This window comes from Rhincodon typus, chromosome 1 (genome assembly GCF_021869965.1).
Source record: "Rhincodon typus isolate 14 chromosome 1, sRhiTyp1.1, whole genome shotgun sequence".
In the NCBI taxonomy this organism is placed as follows: domain Eukaryota; kingdom Metazoa; phylum Chordata; class Chondrichthyes; order Orectolobiformes; family Rhincodontidae; genus Rhincodon; species Rhincodon typus.
Genome location: NC_063332.1, coordinates 62,875,242 through 62,888,301, shown reverse-complemented (window position 1 = coordinate 62,888,301; position 13,060 = coordinate 62,875,242). Strand labels below are relative to the sequence as shown.

The window sequence follows — 13,060 nt, the reverse complement described above, 5'->3', positions numbered from 1 at the left end:
TAGTAACTTGCCATATAAAGGAAAGAAGGTCAAATTACTGGGCAATTTTACTGCGTTTTACCTAATTATTTTATGACGCATTTACAAGGTACCTGTTACCAAAAGAAACTCCCACTTTGAGCCACTGTTACGCATGAAAGTACTAAATAATGACAGGAATTTAGTGGTGAACCAGCACGAAGACTGTGTGGTTCAAAAAAGAAGTCTTCAGTAACAGTGTAAAAGTCAATAACATGCTTAATTTCCCTTTGGACATATAGTTTTGATATATTGTGATGGAGGTGGTCTGCCTTATAGTGCCCTGCACCACTACCTCGCTTGTCCCCCAGTCAGAGGAGTAAATCAAAAATCTGCTGTCCTGCCACATCCAGTTATGAATGGTAGTAATCAATTAAAAATTAACAGAAGAGTGAGGCTGCATAAAGATCTCCCTCCAGAATAATGGCAGATGCCAGGATGTCAGTATGAAGCGCAAGTTTTAACGATTTGCAACTGTCTTCGGCCAGAAGATGCTGAGTGGATGATTCATCTTGACTTTCAGCTAAGATCCTCAGAATCAAAAATATCAGCCAATTCAACTCACTCCTCGTGAATCCAGAAGCAGTTTAGCGTACTGGACGCTGCAAAGACTAGACAACTTGACACTATTCAAACTGCAGTGCTGAAGATACGCGAGAACGAGCTGGGTCCCTGGTCAAGTTATTCCGTGATGGCGTTGGCGTCTACCTGTCAATGTAGAAAATTGCACAAGTATGTGTTGTTTGCCAAAAAAAAGGCAAAATTAAAATTGACTAATTACCACCCCATTTTCTGTTCTCAATTATCAGCAAAGTGATAAGCGATATCAGCAGCAATGCTATCAAGCAGCTCTAATACAGCTGAACCTAGTGGTCAATATGGATTCCTTCAGGATCACGTAGATCTAGACTTCATTACAGCTTTGGTCCAATCATGGGCACAAGTATTGAATGCCAGAGATGAGGTAAGACTGACTGCCCTTGCTGTCAAGGCTACATTTGACTGAGTATGGCATCAGTGAGTCCTGGCAAAACTGAAGTCAGTGAGAATCAGAGAAATATTCTTCATTGGTCAGTGTCATAGCTGGCACAAAGGAAAATGGTGATGGCTATTTGAGGTCAGATATCTCAGTCTCAGGACATCTTCACAGGAGTTCCTCAGGTTGGTGTCCTAGGCCCAACCATCTTCAGCTGTTTCATCAATGACCTTCCCTCCATCATAAAGTCAGAGGTGGAGATGTTTATTGATGATTACAAAGTGTGCAATACCACTGAAATCTTCTCAGGCAATGAAGCAGTCATTGCTCACATACAGCTAGATCTCTGTCATATTTGCCCTCTTTAGAACATGCAATTGCATTGTTCATAGTTCCTTGAAAGTGGAATCGCAGGGTAGTCAGGAAAGTGAAGAAGGCATTTCACATGCTTGCCTTGATTGGTCAGTGCACTGAGTATAGGAGTTGGGAGGTCATGTTGCACTTGTACAGGACATTGGTTAGGCTGATATTGGAATACTGTGTGCAATTCTGGTCTCCCTGCTATAGGAAGGATGTTGTGAGACTTGAAAAGGTTCAGAAAAGGTTTAAAAGGATGTTGCCAGGGATTGTAAGGTTTGAGCTACAGGGAGAGGCTGAATAGACTGGGGCTGTTTTCCCTGGAGCATCGGAGGCTGAGGGGTGACATTATAGAGGTTTATAAAATCATGAAGGGGTATGGATAGTGTAAATAGACAAGGTATTTTCCTTGGGGTGGGGGATTCCAAAACTAGAGGGTATAGGTTTAAAGTGAGAGGGGAAAGATTTAAAAGGGACCTAAGGGGCAACTTTTTCATGCAGAAGGTGTGCATGTATGGAATGAGCTGCCAGAGGAACTGGAGGCTTTACATTTAAAAGGCATCTGAATGGGTCCATGAATAGGAAGGGTTTCAAGGGACATGGGCCAAATGCTGGCAAATGGGACTAGATTTATCTCGGCTATCTGGTCGGTATGGATGAGTCGGACCAAAGGGTCTGTTTCCATGCTGTATATCTCTATGACTCCATATACCTGACTGAGCTTACATGGTGTTTGACCAGCTAAAGCTGTTGTCCTGAGTTCAGTAATCTTTGTCCTTCCACAAACCACCGTGCTGTTAGAACTGGCTACTAGCATAAATGCAAGAACAAAAACCGAAATTGCTGGAAAAATTCAGCTTGTCTGGCAGCATCTGTGGAGAGAAAGCAGAGTTAGCATTTCAGGTCCGGTGACCCTTCTTCAGAATTTTGTCAGATGCTGCTGGACCTGCTGAGCTTTTCCAGCAATTTCTGCTTCTGTTTCTGATTACCAGCATTCACGCTTCTTTCGTTTTTTTCTGTTTGGTATATGTGAAAGATTGCTTTGGGGTCTGGATTTCATCATTGCATCCTGCCACTTGACATTTAACTGTTTAGGAGACCTTATTTGCCTGAGGCAGACAGCCCTGTTGCCAGAAACATTATTCTTAAAATGATCTGAGATGCAAACATTTTGGGAAGGAAATATGGTATTCTACTGCCATTTTAAGCATTGACACATTCCCCTCCCATTAGGTAGGCAGGGTTAAAATCAGGCCAAGTGTATTGACATATGGGCACAATGTACTCCTGCACAGTGATTTTGAAGATTGATGTTAAAAATATATTGGGAGTTAAATTAGGCTTAGGCGGTCGCTCAAAGTGGATAGATGGAGTATAAAACAGACTATCAGTTAAGTGGTACCTGTTACTGTGTTGCTGCAAAAGATGAGTTTTGTCTCCTTTCTGTCAGATTGCAGTAACAAAGCTCAGTTAGCCATTGAGCCATAACTACCTGAGAGGTGAGGAATTTTGGTTTTTAAATTCACTCACTGGACATGGTTGTCGCTGGCTGGCCTTCACCATCACCACTAGGCCATGGCCTAGTGGTATTATTGCTAGACTTTTAATCCAGAAAACCAGGGTCACATCCCACCACAGCAGATGGTGGAAGTTGAATTCAATTAAAAAAGTCTGGAATTAAGAATCTGCTGATCACCATGAAATCATTGTCGATTGTTGGAAGAACCCATCTGGTTCAGTAATGTCCTCCAGAGAAGGAAACTTCCATCCTTACCTAGTCTGGCCTACATGTGACTCCAGACCTACAGCAACGTGGTTGACTCTCAATTGACTGTCAACTCTGAAATGGCTGAGCAAGCCACTCCGTTGTACCAATCACTACAAAGTCTCAAAGAAATAAGATCAAACAGATCACCTGGCATTGACCTAGGCACCGGAAAAGACAACGGCAGAAACAGCCCTGTCGATTCTGCAAAGCCCTCCTCACTAACATCTAGGGGATGGTGCCAGAATTGGGAGAAACTGTCTCACGGATTAGTTAAGCAACAGTCTGACATAGTCACCCTCACAGAATCATACCTTACAGACAATGTCCCAGACACCACCATCACCATCCCTGGATATGTCCTGTCTCATCAGCAGGACAGACCCAGCAGAGTAGTGGCACAGTGGTCTACAGTCGGGAGGATGTTGCTCTAGGAGTCCTCACATTGACTCCGGACCCCATGAAGTCTCGTGGCTTCAGGTTAAACACAGGCAATGAAATCTCCTGCTGATTACCACATACCGTCCTCCCTCAGCTGATGAATCAGTACTCCTCAATGTTGAACAACACTTGGAGGAAGCACTGAAGATGGCAAGGGCACAAAATGTACTCTGGGTGGAGGATTTCAATGTCCACCACCAAGAGTGGCTCGGCAGCAGTACGACTGATCGAGCTGGTCGGGTCCTAAGGGACATAGCTGCTAGACTGGCTCTGCGGCAGGTGGTGAGGGAACCAACAAGGGGGAGAAACATACTTGACCTCATCCTTACTAATCTCCCAGCTACAGTTGCATCTGTCCATGACAGTATCAGTAAGAGTGACCATCACACAGTCCTTGTGGAGACGAAGTCCCGCCTTCACATTGAGAAAAACTTGCATCGTGTTTAGTGGCGCTATCACCGTGCTCAATGGGACAGACTTCACACAGATCTAGCAACTCAAGACTGGGTATCCATGAGGCACTGTGAGGCATCAACAGCAGCAGAATTGTACTCCATCACAATCTATAACCTCATGGCCTGGAATATTCCCCACTCAACCATTACCATCAAGCCAGGGGATCGACCCTAGTTCAATGGAGAGTGCAGGAGGGCATGCCAGGAGCAGCAACAGGCAGACCTGAAGATGAGGTGTCAACCAGGTGAAGCCACAAACAGGACTACTTGCACGCCAGACAGCGAAAGCAGCAAGTGATAGACAGAGCTAAGCGATCCCACAACCAACAGATCAGATCTAAGCTCTGCAGTCCTGCCACATCCACTCGTGAATGGTGGTGGACAATTAAACAAGTCACTGGAGGAGGAGGCTCCACAAATATCCCCATCCTCAATGATGGAAGAGCCCAGCACATCGCTGCAAAAGATAAGGCTGAAGTATTCGCAGCAATCTTCAGCCAGAAGTGATGATCCATCTCAGCCTCCTTCAGTGAGCCCTAGCATTACAGATACCAGTCTTCAGCCAATTAGATTCACTCCGTGTGATATCAGGAAATGGTTGGAGACACTGGATAATGCAAAGGCTGCGGGCCCTGACAACATTCTGGCAATAGTACTGAAGACTTGTGCTCCAGACCTTGCCGCTCCCGTAAGCAAGCTGTTCCAGCACAGTTACAACACTGGGATCTACACCACTGACAATGTTGAAAATTGCCCAAGTATGTCCTGTACGTAAAAAGTAGGACAAATCCAATCCGACAATTACAGCCCCATCAGTTTACTCTCGATCATCAGTAAAGTGATGGAAGGTGACATCAACAGTGCTATCAAGCAGCACCTGCTCAGCAATAACCTGCTCAGTGACGCCCAGTTTGGGTTCTGCCAGGGCCACTCAGCTCCTGACCTCATTACAGCGTTGGTTCAAGCATGGACAAAAGAGCTGAATTCCAGAGGTGAGGTGAAAGTGACAGCCTTTGACATCAAGGCTGCATTCAAATGAGTGTGGCATCAAGGAGCCCTAGCAAAACTGGAATCAATGGGTATTGGGGGGGGCAAACTCTCTGGTGGTTGGAGTCATACCTGACACATAGGAAGATGGTCATGTTCGTTGGAGGTCAATCATCTCAGCTCCAAGACATTTCTGCAGGAGTTCCTCAGGGTAGTGTCCTTGGCCCAACCATCTTCAGCTGCTTCATCAAAGACCTTTCATCCGCCATAAAATCAGAAGTGGGGATGTTCGCTGATGATTGCATAATGTTCAGCATCATTTGTGACTCCTCGGATACTGAAGCAGTCCATGTTCACAAGATCTGTACAATATCCAGGCTTGGGCTAACAAGTGGCAGGTGACTTTTGTGCCACACAAATGCCAGGCTATGACCATCACTAATAAGAGACAATCTAATCATCACCCCTTGGCATTCAACTTTGTTACCATCACTGAATCCCCCACTATCAACATCTTGGAGGTTAGCATTGACCAGAAACTCAACTGGACTCACCACATAAACACAGTGGCTACAAGAGCAGGTCAGAAGCTGGGAATACTGCGGCGAGTAACTCACCTCCTGACTCCTCAAAGCCTGCCCACCATCTACAAGGCGCAAGTCAGGAGTGTGATGGAATACCTTGCCTGGAATGGGTGCAGCTCCTACAACACTCTAGAAGTTTACATCATTCAGGACAGGGCAGCCTACTTAGTTGGCACTACATCCACAAGCATCCATGCCCTCCACCACTGCACTCAGTAGCAGCAGTGTGTACTATCTACGGGATGTACCGCAGAAATTCACCAAAGATCCTCAGACAGCACCTTCCAAACCCGCAACCACTTCCATCTAGAAGGACAAGGGTAGCAGACGTATGGGAACACCACCACCTGCAAGTTCCCCTCTGAGCCACTCACCGTCCTGACTCTGAAATATATTGCTGTTCCTTCGCTGTTGCTGGGTCAAAATCCTGGAATTCCCTCCCTAATGACATCGTGAGTCAGGTGGACTGCAGTGGTTCAAGAAGGCAGCTCACCACCACCTCCTCAAGGGCAAGTAGGGATGGGCGAGAAATGCTAGCCAGCCAGCGACACCCACATTCCACAAATGAATAGGAAAAAAATAGTTGCTGTTCAGAATGTGGTAGTGAGCTACATTCTTGAACCACTCCAGTCCATATGTTGTCGGATGGAACACCCTTAGGGAGGGAATTCCAAGATTTTGACCCAGTAACACTGAAGGAATGGTAATATATTTCTAAGTTGGAAAGTCAGTGACTTGGAGGAGTATTTGCAGGTGGTCGTGTTACCTTATATCTGCTGCTCTATCCTTCTCGATGGAAGTAGTCATGGGTTTGGAAGGTGCTATCTAAGGATCTTTATGTGAATTTCTGCAGTGCATTCTGTAGATAGTACATAGCTATTGAGTGTTGTTGTTGGAGGAAGTGGATGCGTATGGTTGTGCTGCTAGCTAAGTAGGCTGCCCTGTCCTGAATGATGTCAAACTTCTAGAGTGTTGTAGGAGCTGCACTCATCCAGGCAAGTGGGGAGTATTCCATCACACTCCTGACTCGTGCCTTGTTTATGGTGACAGGCCTTGGGGAGTCAGGAGGTGAGTTATTCGCTGCAGTATTCCTAGTTTCTGACCTGCTCTTGTAGCCAATGTTTATATATGGCGAGTCCAGTTGAGTTTCTGGTCAATGATAATCCCCAGGATGTTGATGATTGAGGATTCAGTGATGGTAACATCATTAAATGTCAAGGACCAGTGGTTAGATTGTCTCTTGTTTGAGATGGTCATTGCCTGGCATTTGTGTACTGAGAATGTTACTTGCCACTTGTCAGCCCAATGTTAATAGGAATGTAGGAAATACAAGCAGAACTAGGCTATATGGCATCTCAAATCTATTCCATCATTCAACAAGGTCATGGCTCATTTTCTACTTCAGCCCCATTTTCCAATGCAATTCACGTATTCCCTCAATGTCCTTCATATCCTGAAATCTGTCAATCTCTGTCTTGAACATTGTCAGAAACTGATCCTCCACAGGACCTCTGGTGCTAGCGCCAATATTTTATAAGGTTTGGAGGGGGCCTGTTCATTAAAAAAGTCATGGTAAACACTGATGTCTCTGGTGATCGAGCAAGAGCATCTGCCAAGGACCACTAGGCCAGTGACTACCTTGGGAGCTGTGGTAAAGGAGCTGGGAGCTTTGTCAGGTTTCTCCTGGAAATTACTTCTGAAATGTTTTCTGCAAATTTGACATTCTTCTTTCTCCAGTAGTCCCGGCAGCAATCAATCCAGTTACTTTGGGCTGGGTTCCACAAGCAGCCAATGGTATGCCAGATCTATCTGTTTTGACCTTATGTGAGGACCAGAATATGGAAGCTCTTGGCAAATTAAATATTTGACACCTTTCACTCGATAACCTTATTTGGAGCAAGCAGATGCTGCAATTCAAAAGCCCCAAACGCCAAAGAAATGCAGATACTGGAAATCAGAAACAACATCAGAAATTGCAGGGAGAAAAACTTCACAGGTCAGGCAGTATCCATGGAAACAAAGCAGAGTTAACGTTTTGGGTCCAGTGACCCCCCTTCAGTTCACAGATGCTGCCAGACCTGCTGAGATTTCCAGCAATTTCTAATTTTTCTTCTTGGATTCTCAGCCTTTCGGCTGGGACTCAGCAAATCTGCTTATTCTTAATTTTTTTTATTTATTCATGAGACGAGGGTTCTCTGGCTGGGTCAGTATTTACTGCCCGTCCCTAATTGTCCCAACAGCAGTTAAGAGTCAACCACTCTGCTGGTGTTTCTGGAGTCACATGTGGTCCAGACCAGGTGAGGATGGCAGTTTCCCTCCCTTAAGGACATTAGTGAACCAGATGAGGTTTTTCAACAATTGACAACGCATTCACAGTCCTCACTAGACTCTTAATTCTAGATATTTATTGAATTCAAATTCCACTGTCTGCCGTGGCAGGATTCAAACCCAGATCCCTAGGACATTATGTGAGTGTCTGGATTAACAGTTCAGCGATATTACCACTAGGCCATTGCCTGCTCTGTAAGTAAGATGAAGTAATACTGGGAGGTTACAGGATGCCTAGCCCATTCTTAGTTCCAAACGTTCAATCAGGGGAAGCAGTCCGATAATACAGCTATATTGTAAATCTCGTGTTGTTGCAAAACACTTTGTGCTTTAGAGTAATGCAAGATGCACTGTAGCTATAGCCTCACCATGTTAAATATAAATTGAAGTTTAAATTTAAACATCTTTTTGATTAAAAATCGTATTTCCTAGTATGGAACCACTGACCCAGAGCCACGTCCAAGTAAACTTTTATTTGGTAATGTGAAGATTTTCTTGCATGTGCCCTCTGCCCATGCAAATTATTTCTCCAAATTCTACGCAATGCAAAAAAGCAAGAATAAATAGAATGTTCGGAAACTGATCCTCTGTTTGATGCCTGAATTCTTATTGAAAGTAATTTCATAGAAACCTGATCTCTTTTTATTTCCACACCTCTCACTGGAGCATTTCCAGGTCCTGATCCTCTGTGGAGATCTACGCCAGGATTTCTGTTCAGCCTGGCCCTTGCTTGTACAGTGTACTAGCGCTTTTGGTTGTGGTTCAAAGAAAGAGTCAGACTTTGTTAAATGTGTGATGCCACATAAGAGTTCACTAACTGACTGAAGTGCTAGGAAGATGGAAATGATTAGATTTTCATAAAATGATGTGACAGTTTAGATGTCATAAACTGAGCAAAACCAGGAAACCCTCTTTCTTCTTATTTGTTCGAACTGAAATGTACATTGTATGAGTGACTATTGAGAGGACTTACTGGTTCGTCCAAACGGCTTTATCCATCCAGCTGTGTAGTACTGGTGTGGTTAGAAAAAATATTGAGATCGTCATGGAGAGATTTTCATGGGCAGTGGGAAACTGACTCAACTACCTGGCTCAGGATAAAGGCTTTTACTACTTTCTGGAAAATATTCTGCAGACTGCATAAGTGTGTTCATTTCTGGGTTTAATAATACCAGTAGACTGAAAGGTGGACAAAGAGAGAATTCTTCATTCATCATGTTGTGTTTCTGACTGACGGCTGTACAACTGTGTGTTCCCTCTCCTCCAGAAGAAGATCACCAAACTATTGTGGCTGCTTTGGTTTGACGACAGAAGGGAGATATTTTTCAGAGGTTTTTTTTGTTGTTGAGAAAACATTATGAAGGACAACTCATGTGTGAGCTCTGGTCATTCGAACATGGCTTTGTGTGGCATGGTGGACCCTTACAATATCACTGCTAGCCCTGTAAAAAGTTCAAAAGCTGAACTCCCATTCATCTGTCTATTCGCAGAAGAGGCCTACCAAAAACTTGCAACAGAGACCCTGGAGGAGCTTGACTGGTGCCTGGACCAGCTGGAGACTCTGCAGACCAGGAATTCTGTCAGTGAGATGGCCTCCAACAAGGTAAGACTGTGTTGCTACGGGTTATCAAATAGTTTATCTGTTTTGATAACCTCCGAGACAGCAAGAAAATAAGGTCTGTTGTGATTTAACATTGAGCTTCATAAATAAAAGTTTTGGGCATGCACACTGGCTAACCTATAAAAGTTTGTGCATTAGGAGTGACCAAAATGTGCCTGATCTAGGTAGCAAAGATGTCTGCATAAAATATCTCTTGTGCAATACTACACGGTCATATTCTGCAAATATTAAAAGAACCCCTCTCATCAAGAATCGATCCACGTAGTAAGTCAGGACTCAATTTGGTGGCCCACTCCCCATACCAACCGTCTAAGATCAAATGTTTCTGTGTTCTGTCTATTGCATAGGAATCAACCTGAATCATATTAGTGTATCTGCAGCAAAATACTGCATGTTTCCAGGTAAGAATACAGACACAAAACAGGTACAGTTTTTTTTATATGAATGCAGGCCTTGTTTACCCTCTGTCATTCAGATAAAAAGAATGTGTTTTGGGTTAGTAATTTCAACAATCGTAACACCAGCCTGTTGCAAATGAATAATTTAAATTACTGTTGATCATTTTTGTGTCTGTTTTCCTGAGACAAATTTACAATTTAGGCAATCTGGTCTCATATATTGAATCATATATGGATTGTATTCTGTGACGTACCAAGAATTAATGCAAATATAGTTGATTGTCTAACACTGCAATAAATATCACAGCGCAGCTATTTCTAAGTGTTCTGTGTAAAGCTCATTTCAGCATAGAGGAGTTTCCCAGCCTGATTTTTTGTAAATCGTATCTGTTTAGGTTACTTATAGGCTGTAAAATAAAGTTCTCATTTTATGTGGAAAACAATGGCATATTGACAATGTGGATTTGGCCACCTCTCTAGTAAGGTGCCAAGGTTGAGGGATATCAACATCACAATACAAGGCCAAAATGTGATGCTGTCAAATTAAATGGAAAAATGGTATTTGGAGATGATGTATATTTCCATCATTCTTGTCTTCTGCAAGCAAAGTTTGCATTTAATTAAATTGAACTAATGTATAAAGTAGCAAAAGATAATTTCTTACATTTCAATATCAGTGCTTCGTAATCAATCAACTCATCCCTGTGATCTGTCAAAATTCATAGTTTACTTTGAGGATCTGCAAACTTTTTTCCAACCTTCAGTTTATACATTTCATTTATTCTACATTGAACATTGTAAAAGATAAATGAGATATTGCATTTCGCTAGTGCCTTTCAGGATGGCTTTGTTCCTCAAAATGCTGCACGAGCTAATTTTGAAGTGTAGATACTGTTGTAAGAAACAAAGCATTGAAGCAAAATTGCATAAACACCAATGTGATAAAGATCAGATAACCTGATTTTTTAAGGAACGTTGATTGAGAGATAAATATTGGCAAGACACCAGGTGTAACTTAATAAAACCAAAAATATAAGAAATGCTCAGCAGATCAAGTATCTTCTATGGACCAAAATAGGGTTCATGTTTCAGATGGATGATCTTTCATCAGAACTAGCTTAATATTAACTGAAATGTTTAACTTGTTTCTCTCTAGAAGTACAGCCTAACTTCCCGATAATTTCCAGCTTTTTGTTTTGTTTTTGTTTCTGACTTCCAAAAAGTGCAGTATTTTGCTTCTGTACCAGAGATAACACTCCTCTGCTCTTCCTCAAAACAGTTCTCTTGGATCTTTTACATTCCTCTGAAAGAACAGATGGAACCTCTGTCCAATATGTCACCTAAAAGCCGGAGCATTCGATGGTGCAGTATTCCCTCAGTATTGTCCTGGAGTGTTAGCCTTGGTTTTTTTTACAGTCAGGTCCCTGGAATGCAACTTCAACCCACAGCCTTCTGCTTCAGACACAAGAGTGCAAGCACGCATGGCTCATGAATTACAGCAAATGGTAGCTCTTTCTAGCAGTGGCCTGCTACGATTGTGTTATTTTAGATCCAAGCATATAATTTGAGGTATAAGGAGAGGCTGGAACTTTCTTTTCCCTGGAGCATAAGAGGCTGAGGGATGACCTTGTAGAGGTTTATAAAATCATGAGGCATAGATAAGGTGAATAGCAAAAGTCTTTTCCCTCTGGTAGGAGAGTTCAAAACTAGGGCATAGGTTTAAGGTGAGTGGGGAAAAACTTAAAAGGGAACCCAAGAGGCAACTTTTTCACATAGAGGGTGGTGTATTTATGGAATGAACTGCCAGAGGAAGTGGCAGATGCAGATACCTTTACAACATTTAAAAGTCATTTAGACAGGTATATGAATAGGAATGGTTGAGAGGGATAGGGGCCAAACACGGGCAAATGGGACTAGTTTAGTTTGGTAAACCTGATCAGCATGGACATGTTAGACCGACGGGTCTGTCTCTGTGCTGTATGACTCTATGACTCTAGACCAAAAATAAGAGTAGGCCTTTCAGCCATTGATCACATCAGATCATGTCTGATTGGATTGTGGCCTCAAATGTTCTTTCCCGTCTATCCCCAATACTATTTACTGTCTGACAGTCAACAATCAGTGCAATTCAGTCTTAAGCATATTCAGTGATCATGCTATGTGCTACTTTTGTCAAATCAAGTATGATGGCTGAATTTGAAAGTGATGTTTTTAACTCAAATCTTAAGTGACAAATAAACACCATTACACTTCAATGGTGATCCTGTGCTTTCAGTGTAAATGACTTCAGCTTTCACCTGTTCTTCAAATGTAGATTAAACTTTAAAAAAACCCGAAAGAACTGCAGATGTTGTAAATCAGAAGCAAAAGCAGAAATTGCTGGAAAAGCTCAGCATGTCTGGCAGCATCTATGGAGAGAAATCAGAGTTAACATTTTGGGTCGAGTGACCCTTCTTCAGATTAAACTTTCCTCTTACCAATAATATACACAATACTTTCAAATTGATTTAAGTGTCTTTCATCATAGTGATGGCAAATCTTTCTGCAGCAAGATATTTGGTGGAAATGTAAAACTAAATAAGATTAATTTTGTGTTTATATCTGAAGTTAAGCTGAACATCTGCTGAATTGGTTCAGAGCTTTCCTGATTTGCTGAGGTGTCAAAGGACAAATGTCTTGGTTATACTATCCAAGCTGAGCGGCAGGCTGATCTTTCTGTAATCACAGATGATCCCGTCAGACTCGTATGCTTTACGTATCGTTAAATTGGCGTTATACCCTCCCTTATATTTCAACAAAAGGTTAAACCATATATAAAGTGCTGAAGATAATAGATAAAATGGTACATGAAGCAACTCCACTTAATTGTAAATACATTAAGTATCATATTAGCAATAAAGTACGTCATCCATATCTCCTCATTAATTTTGTTCTTCCTGGCTTATGAAATTCTGTGAGGAAACTATTGACCAAAGTGTTGTGCTTTGGCACAATCACAGTGCATGTAATTTATTTCTTATATTGGAGCATTACACAAGGGGTTTCATTTTGTGCAAAGGCATACGCAGGAGGTCCCAAGGACAATCTTCTCTTTCCCCACTGAGTGCTGCATGGAGTTAAAGCTTGGCAT

The 13,060-nt window shown here is 42.5% G+C and overlaps 1 protein-coding gene across 5 annotated transcripts in view; it reads left to right on the top strand.

Annotated features, from left to right (window-relative positions):
• Positions 1-9,897, top strand: part of LOC109920608 (cAMP-specific 3',5'-cyclic phosphodiesterase 4D-like) — a 997,263-nt gene extending 987,366 nt beyond the window's left edge. For all 5 annotated transcript variants that reach the window (XM_048595692.1, XM_048595700.1, XM_048595706.1 and 2 more), the window contains 2 exons: positions 9,402-9,514; positions 9,880-9,897. In XM_048595692.1, coding sequence (XP_048451649.1) covers positions 9,402-9,514; positions 9,880-9,891 — 125 coding nt within the window. In that variant the 3' untranslated portion in view covers positions 9,892-9,897. The remainder of the gene's footprint in view (positions 1-9,401; positions 9,515-9,879) is intronic.
• Positions 9,898-13,060: the final 3,163 nt, after the last annotated feature.